This window comes from Orycteropus afer, unplaced genomic scaffold (genome assembly GCF_000298275.1).
Source record: "Orycteropus afer afer isolate SDZICR_OR568_19922 unplaced genomic scaffold, OryAfe1.0 scaffold00228, whole genome shotgun sequence".
NCBI lineage: Eukaryota > Metazoa > Chordata > Mammalia > Tubulidentata > Orycteropodidae > Orycteropus > Orycteropus afer.
The window spans coordinates 3003200-3017597 of NW_006921815.1; the positions used below are offsets into that span (position 1 = coordinate 3003200).

Sequence of the window (14398 nt, forward strand, 5' to 3'; positions counted from 1 at the left end):
CGTTCTGAAAGAATAGTCAGGGTAACATCAGGTGGCAAGGAAGGCAAAACAAAAATATTCACATTAAATAATATATTAGTTTTCCACTAAGTTAAGTAGATGATATTAATATTGATGTATCTGTATGGACAAGAATTACTAAAGACACTGATTCATAGTTTTGATACAGGATCCCCTGTAAGAAAACATGAGACTCTATTCAGAGAAAGCTGATCCCAAAGATTTTAAGTGAAAGTGGTAAAGAGTACACTAAGCTCATTCTTTTGTTGTTGTGGGTTTTGTTCATTTGTTTGACTAGCCATGGGCTAAGAGTTCAACTCTGACAAAGTCAAACTGAGAAAGTACTAAACAAGGGCAATACTGGCAATAGACATGGCCCTGAGACCCTGTAACCACAAGGAAAGTACAACTGGATCAACACCCTCTGCATCTTTCAGTTTTTGGTGGATTTCTGCATTCCTTTCAAAGATACAGAAAGCAAAAAACAAAACAAAACATGATATAATAAAACAAAAATAATTGTGTAACCATAGCTATGAGAAAATATAATTAAAATGTCATTCAGCATTATAATGTGAAAAATTATTAAGATGCCATTTCTAGCACTTTGAATGTTGTTAATAAACATAATGCATGCCCATATGTACATGTAACTTCAAGAGTCAAAACAATGAACTATTTGCAGGTAAGGTTAGTGATGCCAAAGCCTATTCTCTGACACCATGAGAATGACTTATCTGAAACTAAGACTAACTTCAATTTACATTGTTTCAATCTCTAATAATAATTGCAAAATAAAATTTGAAAAAATAGCAACCAAATATTCAAATACAGAAATTATTTTCTCTGCTGACAATTCTTCAGGAAACTACTGACATGTTTAGTACAATGGTGACTTTTCTTTACGCCTCTTCTTAAGGTTATTGGCAATGAATGCTAATATGTACCTTGAATTTTATAGCCTTAGGAGCTCTGGTGGCATAATGGCTAAAGCATTTGACTGCTAACCAGAAGGCTGGCAGTTCAAACCCATGAGCCACTCCTCTGAAGGAAAATTGGGAAATCTTTTTCTGTAGTGATACCACCTCAGAAACCCAAGAAGAGGTCGCTGTGAGTCAGAATGGATGACCCAGCAGTGAAGTTTTTTTTTTTTTTTTTTGAGGAGTATAAAACTGGGGGGCAAATCAGATATTTGCCCCACAAATTTAAGAGGGAAGTTAAGGAGTTTGGATGGATGTCCCACCCTCATTTCAAATTTCTGAATAAATGCCAAAGTGTTTCTGGGTATCTTCTACCTCTAAAGTATGAAAACTAACTTCAGGACCAGAGATTACCTAGCAAAAGAGAAGTTATAGAAATAAAAAACATAACTGATAACTTTAAAAAAATTGTTTGCATTTTGGGGAGCATATTTGAACCATCACTATCTATACTCTCCAAAATTTAGTATCTTCAAATATCGTAAATTTTTTGTTAAGCTCAAATTAGATAATATTAGTGTCCTTTACCTTCAACTGCATTTTTTCCTCTCACTGTCATAAATAGCAATTCTGTGACTGTCTTGTGCACTTTATATGATATAATCACATTTGTTGTGGTTGTAGTGGGATTACTCAAAAATTAGAAGTAATCATAAATGTAGTATAATATCTATAAATGGCTTGAAGTAAAAGCAATTCCCTTCATACTGTACAAGTACATGCATACATTTGGGTATGGCATGCATACACATTTTCAGTATATCATCTTTTCAATGTATACACAAATTTACATATGAGCAAATACTACTCTAGATTGTGAAAAGTTAAAGTCAATATGCTTAAGTTCTACAATGGGTATTTTCATTTAGAAAATTAAACATGACTATTTACCTAGAACCAAATCCTAGTGCAACTATCGCAGATTGTTTCATTACTTCAAGAAGCTGTCAAATGTAAATGGGTCACTACCTTTTTTTTTTTAAACATCCTCTTATATACCCAAAAAAAGCACACTAGGGTCAAGAAAATTAATCCTCCAAATGCTATCAATAGGGCTGGGAAACAGCAACAAACAGCTTACTGTAAAGCCTCCAGCTACAATCAAACCGCTGTCAATAAGTGGGCTAAGTTGAGCTGAGCAAAAACAGGTCCTCTGGAAATGATCACCTGATAGGGAAAGCAGCTGACATATCTTATCCATGGTGCTAAGGCAGCGGTTCTCAAAGTATAGTCCCTGGACTAGCAGCAGCATCATCACCTAGGAACTTGTTAAAATCCCCTGGCTCCACAACAATGGTACTGAAACAAGACCTCCAGGGGTAGGGCTCAACCACCTGTAATTTAGCAAGTGATTCTGAGGCCCACTCAATATTGAGAGCTAACAGCATTTTCTTTTAATCATATCTACTAAGAATATTTTTATTTGTTTTCCTCTCAGAGAAAATACACCAATGAACTTGATCATTTAACACCCTATAGGAATTCTCTTCAGCTCTATAGCCGTGAACTTTGCTTTTTTATGAAATAATATCAATTTTTGCTAAAATTTAGAAATTTCCCACCACCTGTGAATGCTAAGGGTACTTCCAAACATTCCTTAAAAATAACTTAGTATATATTCAGTGACAGATTTGTTATATTCAAGAAAAATGAAAGTTTAGTAAAATAGAGTGACTGAGGAATATGAATTTGTAATTGTTCCTATGTTTTTATGTAGGATAATACAAGAGGAAAGGCAGGGGGAAAAAAAAAAGTCTTCCAAATTAGTTACCAATGCACCACAAACAAGCCCATGGTATTACAGTCAGACATTATGTTTTCACTGTATAGAAAATACGAATGAGTAATATCTAAATTTAGTAATCTTTCCCCCATAACCTTGCAGTTTAGCCATGTATCAAATAGCACTATAGAGTGAAGTTAGCAATAATACATGCCCCTCACAACTAAAACACTTCATAGATTATATGTTAGTTTATAAATTTATTTGAAAGCTTTTTTAGCAATAAACCCTATGTTTTTCAAAATCTGTGTAGTTGCAAGAGCATATTTTACAAATGCTGAGTGATGTAGCTAAAATTCAACAAGTTTTCACTTTTTAGCTTAACAAGACTGTCTTTAGGAAACAATCAAAGGGATCAGAGAAGAAAATTAAAAGGGTAGTACATGATATATGTTCTTCTGTCATAGAAAATATATCTCTTTTATACTAAAATTGTACACATTGCTATCAGTATCACCTTGCTCCTTACTACCAATACTCCTTTCCTCCAACATTGCAATTTTTATTTTTCAGTATGAAAACTTATTAAAGGTATAAACAAAGACAATCCGATAGCACTTTATCATAACAGTGAATTATTTTATATCTGAATATCCCAGTGCCTAGTAGGAGAAAAGGAAAGTGACAGAATTGTCTCAGGAATGTTTAAAATGTACTATAGTTCCAGTTAAGGAATTATTCAGCAACCTATTTGAAAAATTATATCATAGAAAAAAATAATTTTATGACTTACTAAGCCTCAACAAAAGGTCTTTTCCATACTTTGCTGAAATGCACCTAACATTTATGCCATCAAACTACATTTAATGATATATGGTTCCAACTCTAATGGATAAATCAAAGAAAGTAGATCTGTGCATCAATACTAATACCCACCACACTTAAATGAAAAGGAAGATAATGGGAACATAGTATCTTTCTTTGGAGAATAGATTTTAGATTTTACATGGAAAGTTCTAAATCACATTAATTATTTCCAATGTATCACACAAACCATAAAATGTCACACTTATATTGTGAGTGACTTTCATTAACAATAAATTAAATATGTTTAGTTTCCTAAATTATTTTTCTAATTTATTGTAAATTAATTAAAATTACAATTAATGGTAAAATTAACTATATTTTACAACTTTTTAAAAAGGTTTACTGAGTCTGGGCAATTTCTAAGTCTTAAAACATCAACCACTTTTTTTAAAACTGATGAAGTTAGTAGGAAAATAAGTCATCCCAACTTCAACTTACATAAGAGCCTCACATTCTTCTCAAGATCCTCCATACTAATTTAAGTACTCTCATTCTGTGCAGTTAGCTCTAAGAACTGTACTTTTAAAATGCTCTACTTATTTAATCTTTGACTTTTAAAAATGGAGATTTTAATTGCATAATCATAGGTACTACATTCAATGTTCTGAGAGTATCCATGCGATTTATTGTCAAATAATAAATTATTTTCAATAATAAATATCTTATTAATGTGAAGCCTTAGTAACTCCTGGAGCAACAAGCCAATGATAGTAAGAGGAAAGTAAGAGTTCCAACAAGAGACTACACCTGACTGAAACCCCTCTCAGAAAAAAGAAAATAAGTAGAAAACACTCTTAGTTTTTCAAAAACTAACCAATGACAACCAAATCTGTCTTGCAAGTTCATGTAATTGTTTCTGATTTCTTGAAATTCATATATACATGTTTTTTATCAAACTCAAATGGGCCGTCACCATAAAGTGAACTCGGTATCAACACAGATAAAAACTGGGTTACAAAATCCTAGAAAGTTGGTATGATGAGAGCTAATCATAAAAGAGCAAGCAGATGAACTTAAATACAAGTTGCTCCAGAGCAACTATCATTAAATAAAAGGTATCTTTGGCTGTACTACCAGCTTGATCCTTCCCTCCCCCCATTCCCTCCCTATTGCGGGATTGGCAGGGGACCAACACAAGTGACATGATACCCTAGTGCCATCTACAGGCTATTATTGACATTCAAATTTTGTGGCAACAGACAAGCACCAGTGAAATAAATTAGACAGCGCTGCATTTAAATCTTTATTAACAAGGAATTATTAGACCTAAGAAAAACTAATTCTGGATTTGGTTGAAATATGAGTTTCTCAGCCTCTTAATCCCTCTTTATATGGCATATTTCACAGTTTAAAATGAGTTATGACAGATCACTTATGCATTACTAAGATGAGAGAATATTTACAATGGATTCATTCTTTTCTGTAGAAATCAGCTATATTAGGGAGAATGCTTTTTTTTTTTGGAAAGAGTACTTTGGCCATCCATTTGTGGACAATCTGAAAGCCTGTCTAGTGAATACCCAATTTACTAAATTACAATAAAATCATTTGAAATCAAAGAGAAGACTTCCTATATGGCCTAGTTGCAATCTATCAACAATCATGTGCTTCACAGCTGATGTACATTTAATATTCTACTATCTTGTTTAGAGACTTAAAAAAAAAATTAACCCCTTTTTAGCAATCACAACTCTAGTACAATTACAGTCAGACCTTCAAATGTCATTTCAAAGTTGAGATCTGAAGGTGACTTTTTAGATCAAAAAGGTAATGTGGAAATCTTAAAGCAGTCAGTTTGAAAACCCCAGGAGCAGAATTTGGAATATCAGGACAGGATTTTTTTTTTCTTTGGCAAACATTATCTCAGGACATTTTGGAATAATTTCCTCTTTTCATCCTTTGCCATTTGAAGGAAACAGGGAGGTTAAATAATTCTCAGAACTCCAAAATTTCAAAGCTGTTCTAAAAATTCTTGACTGAGCCCCAGAGTAATAGAAAAGGGGTCAAGTTTTTTTTCTTCCCCTTTTTATGATATGGCTAAGCTAAAGTTAGACCAAAACAATAGACACACTGGCACGTTAATACTGGTTGACTGGGCACTTGTATGCAGTACTTATAGACCAGTAAAAGTGCTCATTTACCTGTCTGGTGTGTAAGGGGCCCTTTGTCTTGAAGCCTCCTTGGGAACTGCACTCTGAGGCACTGAAGTGGTCTGAACTAGTGGAAGAGCGTTTGGAAAGCGTGTCACAACCCCCGACAAAGGTGTTGTCCAAAGGGAGTTCCTGAATGACATGATGCTTTTTCCCAGAAACTGGAGTGTCAGGTTTAAGATGAAAAGCAGGCTGTGGAGAGGCAGATTTGTAGTGCTTGGCCAGGTCGGGGCTGTTAGGCTTGAAGGTGGTTGGAGGGGCAGAGCCCCAGTCAAATCTTCCTATGCTTTGCTCTTCCAGCTCAGCTGGCAGGCTTATTGTCCCATTGATGGGTTCATGAACTGCATCATCCGGCTTCGACTCTTCGATAGTAACAAAGTTCAAAAGAGAGCTCTTGGGAGACTTCCTTTTCTTCCTTTTCTTTTTCTTATTTTGTTTGTTCTCCTGGTTTGGGGACATCCATTCAGTTCCTTGCTTGCTCCTCTGAGCTGCTTTAAATCTTGTTGCATGGCGACAGCGCACCAGAACGGTGACGAAGATGACAACAATGACCACCATGGCACCTGCCACGATGGCAATCATGATGGTGAGATAGTCCTCATTTTGATAGGGTTGGCTACTATCCCCTATATTCCTGTCCAAAGGGGTCTCCATAGTCCTGCGGATCAAGTCATAGATGTAGGAGGCATTGCCAGCAGTGTCATTCACATACAGAAACACAAGCACAAGTGTATGCAAAGACTTCGGGTACCCCAGGTCACTTATGTTGACCACCAAACGGTGCAAGCCCACATCAGTAGGTGCCGGTTTCTCTTCCAGAGTAATGTTACCTGTGACTGGATCGATTCGAAATAAACCTTTGTTGTTCCCACTCACAATTGTATACTTAAGTTCAGCGTTCATTCCAGTGTCAATATCCACTGCAAAAACTTCTGCTACCACGGAGCCAGGAATGGCTGAGAGGGGCACCAACTTAAAGGAAGTGTTAGATGGTGGAGAAATGACAACTGGGCTATTGTCATTGACATCCATGACATTGATAGTTACTTTAGCAGTGGAGGAACGGGGTGGTTGCCCTCCATCTGTAGCTTTGACATCAAAAGTGTAGGAGCTCTGCTGCTCTCTGTCAAATGAGACATTTGACTTTATGACTCCAGAATAGGGATCCAACACAAAATTCTCATTGTCATTTAGAATGGAAAGAGTCACAGCTTTATTCTCACCAGCATCTGCGTCTGTCACTGTAATTACCCCCACAGTACTATACTTTGGCAGATTCTCAGATACAAAAAATTGAAAATGATTATGAGTAAACTTGGGGCTATTGTCATTCTCATCCAGAACAGTAACTATCACAGCCGCTTGGCTTTGGAGGGGAGGGGTCCCATTGTCCCTGGCAGTTACTGTAAAAATGAAGCGTTCTTGTTCTTCTCTGTCAAAGACTCTAGAGGCTGTCAAAACTCCAGTCTTTCGGTCCAGATCAAAGAAGGAGGCATTCGGTCCAAGCTGATAAACAATGTCTGCATTTTTCCCACTGTCTTCATCTGTGGCACTAATAGTTGTTAAGTATAACCCACGTCGGTTGTTTTCAGAAACTGACAGCTCAATTACAGGCTGGTTGAAAATGGGTGGGTTGTCATTTTCATCCTCAAGCTTAACCCTTACCAGGGCAGTCTGATTTAAACTGGGCTTCCCAGAATCAGAGGCAACGATTTTAAAGCTGAATTCTTTGGTGCCCTCATAGTCCAACAAAGAGGAGGTCTCTAACAAATACTGGTTGTCGTAAACTGCCTTCAAATGAAACGGGACCTCTCTTTCAATGAAACAGATCACTTTGCCATTCACATCTGTGTCCTTATCTGAAACTGTAATTAGGGCAATCTTTGTATTGACAGGATCTTTCTCAGATAAGTACACTGTGCCATTGATGGGACTTATAATGTACCTGAGGTCTATGTTGGGAGGGTTATCATTTACATCGGTGACATTGATAGTAACCGTTGCTCGAGCAGGAGTGGAGCTGCCATCACTAGCTAGCACTGTTACTTTGTGAATGGCTGTCTCCTCTCGATCTAAGGACCTCTGAACTGTGATCAGGCCAGTAGTATTATTTAAAGCAAAGAGTCTTTTGGTTGCAGGGGCGACCTGGGCACCAAAAATGTACCGGATTTCTGCATTACTGCCTACATCTGCATCAGTGGCATGGAGCTGAATCACAGAGGTGCCTACGGGAGCATTCTCTGGAATATGCACCTCAACTTGACCCTCTTTAAACACTGGCCTATTGTCATTTACATCACTTACTGTGACCTGCAGTATGGCTGTGCTGGATTTCTGTGGAGTACCTCCATCCTCTACTTTGATTTTCATCACATAGGTATCTTTCTGTTCTCTATCCAAGTTCTGTTGGACAATCAATTGCGGCCACTTCTCTCCCTCTGGAGTTTCCACGATATCAAGTCCAAAAACACTCTGCCCATTTAACAATTCATAATGCTGCACACCATTGAAGCCTGTGTCAGGATCTGTTGCTGATGGAATTGGAAAGCGGCTGTTGATCAAAGTGTTTTCTGGAATGGAAATATTGATGACCGGAGATGGAAACATGGGGGCATTGTCATTGGTATCCTTGACAATTATTTTTATTTTGATCAGTCTGAAAAAATCATTGGGGAGGATCACCACCTCAAGTTCAAAGAAACACTCATTCTCCTCAGCATAGGAGGCTCCAGCACAGAGTTTTTCTCTGTCTATTCTATTGGAGGTTGTGAAGATTTCCCCAGTGCTACTGGATACTTTCACCAAAGGGGCATCCCCCGCTTTAGAAACCAGTCTGTAGACAAGGCTGGCGCTGGTCCCTGTGGCAGCATTGATGTGAGAAATGTTCAGATCCTTTGGTATGTTTCCTATGGGCACATTTTCAGGCAATTCCTCTCTAATAGTGTAAATAAGTTCTTGAGCTATTGCAGAATCCAGCCTTAAACAGGCAATCACAGCAGCCAACAGGTAAAAATCCCTCAGGTCCATGATAATGTATTTATTTTCTTTTCCTGGATTTTAGGGTTTAAAGGTATCCACTGAGGAATGATGCACAAATTGCAAGAGGAAGCGTGCATGGACTGGAGGATGCATTACCATCTCATCGCTTATTTGAAGACAGCCACTGTCAACACAATGGTATAGGCAATATTATTCTTCAATAAATAAAAACAGTTACAGAATATCACAACACACTTTCCTCTGCTTATTAGTAAACATGGCAGTTTGCTTTCTTGCTGTTTGCAAGTTAACTCTGTGGATGAAAACACTAAATATCCCTTGCTTGTTGCATTTGCCCACAGAAAAGAAAATTGGCTACTTTTGAATTAAGGACAGCTGCTGTTTTCTTTTTTTTTTTTAAATCTGTGTCCACCCACAATGTTTTCTGGATACTGTTTAATTCAAAACAGGCATTCTTGTTTTCCCCTTCCCCTCCCCCTTTCTTACCCGCCTCCCCGTTTCTAACCCACCTCCCTCAGTTTTTTTAGGTGCAAGTGAAAACCCTGAGTATTTAGCTATGGTTCCTGCTAACTGCTTTGTCACATGTCAAATGTGATGTGTTTTCTTCTCTGAGTCATCTCTTTCTTCTAAAAAGACTTATCTTTTTTCTTTCCTTCCAGTTCTTTAACTGCCTTCTAATGCGATCTTACTGGGAAACAAGCATCCGGACATGCTGCTGCAGGATCACAAGCAATAGTCACCGGCCACTTCATAGCCTCACTGCTTAAAAGCACAATACCAAGACTTCAAATTTCTTACCCAGAGCTTGCTCTCCTTTCTCCATATTGCCCAATTATCCCCATACAATTAATAAACACATTAAAACTTTTTAACAATGTATAATAATATAAAATGCGTTATTCTAGACGTGGAAGGGACTGTGGAGATGTGAGTGAAACGCAGTTAACATTCCCCTCTAAAGCCCAGTATTTTCTACTGAGCATAAAAGAGAGAGAGAAAGAAAAAAAAAAAATGCAGTTTCTCAACCTTGATCTCTGGTTATAATATTAGTAACATCTGCCACACGTAAATACTGCAACCAATAATGCAGGTAAAAAGGCTTTTGCTTAGATTCACCCCTAACTGCAATTTAAACGGATGCAAGGCTTCAGGCAGCCACCTACTTGAGTAGAAACTGGTCAGTTCCCAAGCACTAATCTTATCTGCATTAGGCTGCACGGTAGCTGATGCTCGCGATTAGTTCCGGCAGAGTGATGCAGGTAGGGATGCAGATACAGCCGAGTAGGTGAGCTTTGCCCCGAGAGTCTACCCAGTTACAAACACTCCTCTTCTACATGGAAGATATATCTAAACACAGAATTTACAATTGTGCATGCGAAACTTCACACTTACGTTAGTTGCCTCAACCTTTCCCCTTTCCCGGTATGCTGCAGTTAGGAATGATTTGTTCCAACACATAGAAAGCCATGCATCTGGTAGCACCAGTTTGGGGAGAAATCAGAAGCAGCAAAATGTTTCCTCCTTGTAAAATGTGTTGCTTCGGGCTGGCAAATTAGCAACTCCAGAGAACAAATTCACAGATTTGTCGTTAGTCATTCTCTCCACATTTCGTCTCTATTACCCACTGGGTCTGGGCTCTTCTGGTATTTAACATACACATAACACCCAGTTGCACTTCTTCACCTCAGGAGTATTTTCCACAGCACCAAGCATACCATTTCCATGAGATATCAGTACTGCTTAAGTCTCTAACTTCTTGTAGGAAACGTCAGAGTTGGGGTGATGGTAATTCTCTGGCTGCTTTCCGGGCTGACAGTTGTCTGAAGAATTCCTAATCGATTATCTCTTTCGTGCTTAAGAGACTCTAAGGCGCTCCTTCCTGTCTTGCATGCTCTCCTCTCTTCCTTCTTCTGCCCCTCTCTCCTTCTCCCTCTCCTCTCTCTCCTCTCTCTGAACTGAATTTCTTGATATAACTCTCAATAAGCCCAGTGGGAGGGCGTGACGGCCGAAGCCCCGCCCCCGGTCCCTGATTGGCCTGCATCTTGCGGTGCGGGCGGCCGCAGCCAGGAGCGAGGGAGGGGGCAACGAACAAGGCGCTGACTGTCTCCCGCCGCCCGTCCTCAGCACCCCCTTGGCAGCCGCGAAAACCCGGATTGCAAATCCTGGCCCCGGGAGAGCCGGGTTACAGGAGGCGCACTGAGCATGCCCAGCAGGGTCCGGCCCGGAAAGGAAGCTCCGGCGCTCTGCTTGCCAGCGCGGTGGCGGGTCGGGCAGGCGGCCGGCTGTGGACCTGGCAGCTGGTCCGAACGGCAGAGGCCGGGCGGTTGGGCAAGCGTGGGCGCCACAGAAGCCCGCAGGTTGCGCGGATGGGGGTCTGGGGAGCCCCGGGAAGCGCGGCGGGTAGATGGGGACGCTGATGCGGCTCGTCTCTAGGCGCAGACCTCACACTTCTTTTTGCCAAAATACAAAGGGGCCACCATGCAAAGATGAGAAAGAATGAACCCTGGGTCCCAGGCGCGAGACGCAGTGCAGCTCCCGGGAGGGAGCTCGGGCGAGGGAATCGGCAGAGTGCCCATATTGGACAACGTGCCTGGTGCAGCAAAGAGAGGCTTTTACAGGCTGGGCATTGAAAGAAGGGCGGAAAGGGCGGGCAGCGAAAGGTCAGGGCACCGGATTTTTGAATCTCAGTCGACACAGGGAAGAAAATGTATTGAACATTTCCTACATATAGCATAACGGAAAATATCAAGGGGAAGGGAAAGCGACAACCTCTGGGATCCGTTTGGGCAGCCCAGGGACAGTGCGACGTCTCGTCTCGGAGCGCAGGACGGGCCGCGGGGCTGATCGTGGCGGTGCCTGCGCGCTCTGCGCCGCCGCGCCAGAAACCTGAGGACCAAGTTCGCTGGGACGATCGGCTGCAACAGAACCCGCTTCCAGCTCGCCTAGCAGCAAACTTTGCTTATGAGAGGCTGGGATGCGTCTAGTCCAGCTGCTTCCCAGGCTGTGGAACACCTCAGTTTAATTAAGAGAAACCCTTGCGCTTTCTGCCGGTTCCAGCTTTACACGTAACACTTGTCTTTTCCCGTACAATTCATTTCTGTGACTCCAGCTCTGTAGCGTGTATTCCAACCTTTCTCATTTTCGAACTAGGGCCAGATGAAATGACTCCCGGAAGGACTAGCCTTATCTCTTAGCTGTTGGCCCCAAAAGCACTATTTATATTGGACTGATCTTTTAAAATAAGTAAACCACTAAGGTTTACGTAATGAGTTGTACCCACTGTGCCAGATTCCCGAGTAAAGTTTGATATATTAACATAATTAAGTTGGAACCAAAATTTTATTTATTTATTTTTTCCATATGACCTATAAAGGTTAGCTGGAAAGGTCTTAATGCATGGTTGAATAACTCATTCTAACAGGAAGGATAAAGGGAATTTATTTTAAAACCTCTTACGCTCACTCTACTGGGCTGCATATACATCAATGTCTCTTCACATACTCATGCACAATCATGGCATGCTCAGGGATAGCGCTTGTCTTTTAATACTGGGGTAGTGTTTCTAAACATGAACATATATTTTAAAATGTTGAAAGTTAAAAAAAATAACGAAGCCCACCTCCCAAACTTGATAAATTGTATAAATAATTCCATTATTTAACCGACTCATTACACAGCACGATTTCCCCACACCTGTGAAAATATACCCTTCTCTTTTATTAAAACTTCCTCAGGTACATGTTCAAAGTAAAATTGCAGTGTTTGTAAGTGAAATATAAAACTACTTTTTGCAGGCAATAGGTTGATGGTGTTTTTAAGTAGCCAAACATCTCTTACTGTTGGAAGAAATTTTGTATAACTAGAATACACTAAAATTAAGAAAAAGAACAGCTTAAGTATTCAAATGAAAGTTTAAAAAAATAATTTAACCTCATACAATAATGTGAATTAGATTCTTTTATTTTGCTACAGTAAATGATCTTTTGCCATTCATAAAATATACAATTAAAGCTAGTACATTGTTCCAACTGTTACCTATTTTATGTTCTTAGCTATTTTAAAATAATAAGTGAACTCTCGTTCTGATACATTTACAATAAACAGAGCAGCACAGCCAGTTTCCAGTTCATTTCATGAGCATCAGAGTTATATCACATTCTTATTCTAATCATACTGTACTCATTTCAAAGTCATGTGGTAGTCGAAACACATACCTTAGCAATAATTATTTAACATTATTATTAAGCAGAATTGTTTCTGTTTGCTAAGGGAGAGCTTTTACTTGTAGTCAGAGCCCATTATTACTCAGTTCACATAAATGAAATCTTAGTATGAACACAGGATGAAGGTTAGTTACAAGAAATAATCATCACATGATTAAATTTATGACCAAGAGACTTCAATTAAAGGAAACCACAGGTCAAAACTCCAGAATAAAGTATGTCTAAATTCTTTTCAAAGGAGAATGAATGAGTGTAATACGGAAATAGAGCTATGGGTTATGCAGATGTTTATTTGACCTATCTAAATTATTTGGATTCATTAAAAAATTATCTTAAATTTTCTCTTAAAGCTAGAATAGTTGAGGCTTAGTTTTTGCCTGTTATAGTCTAACTGCAAAACGTTATGAGTAAGAACTATGATTAAAGATCTTATTAATATTCCTCCAAGAAATTAAATATAAAGGGTCATATTCCTAACCCTTTGCCATCATAACTTGAGGCTTCTGCCCCAAACAGTATATAACATTTGCATAATGAGAGCTGCTCAAAATCCACCTCTCCTAAACTGTTTTTTAAAGTTATATCTACATAGTTATGAATTACAGGAATAATATTCATTAATTTTAGTATGGGGACATATATTGGTTGTTCAATGTGTCTTAATCTTTTTATTCTTCAGTAAATTTAATAAAATATTAGACTGCCAGTTATATGACCTTCAATATTGTGTGCCAATAAGTTGATTCTGAATCAGTGACTTTCTGTATACATACGTATATATATATATATACATGTATATGTATGTGTGTGTGTATATATATATATATATATATATATATATATATATAACTTCCAATTAGATCTCTTTAATTAGCCCTTATACACATTTTCTCCAGCAAGGAATTATGATGTTCTCACTAATGGTGTTTCTGATTTCATATTTTTGGAATTATGTATACATAATATTCCACAAACTGAATGTTGTTATGTATTTAAACAATAATTTTCATGTTATAGATTTAAAAAATAATTTCCATTTACTGGCATATAAAAATGTGAATTTTTAACTTGTTCAGTTTTTTAACTGGATTTTTATGCTAGTTACCACTCAGCATTTTAAAATTACATTTGACATAGAAATTACATTCTATACAAAAACTATAGACTGTAGTATTTAGAACAATAATTCCCAAGGATTTCAACACTCATGTTTTCAACTCTAGTGTATTAGCTCTATGTCCTAATCGAAGATAAAAATGAAATTTGTAACACACTTTTATGTCCCTACTCCTGAAGTTCCTTTAATCCAGATGCCTTCTTCTCTGTAACAGACATTAATCAATCAATCACAGAGGCTCCTATGTCACAGCAGGTATTATTGTCCTCATTTCACAAAAGAGGCTCCACTCTTCTACTATACTTCTGGGGGGGGGGAAATCGTGCTGAAATGCCACG

At 38.6% G+C, this 14398-nt stretch overlaps 1 protein-coding gene across 1 annotated transcript in view; it reads right to left on the minus strand.

The window, feature by feature from the left end:
• PCDH9 (protocadherin 9) overlaps positions 1-8747 on the minus strand; it is a 1343918-nt gene extending 1335171 nt beyond the window's left edge. The window contains exon 1 of the mRNA XM_007948839.1: positions 5712-8747. Coding sequence (XP_007947030.1) covers positions 5712-8747 — 3036 coding nt within the window. The remainder of the gene's footprint in view (positions 1-5711) is intronic.
• Positions 8748-14398: the final 5651 nt, after the last annotated feature.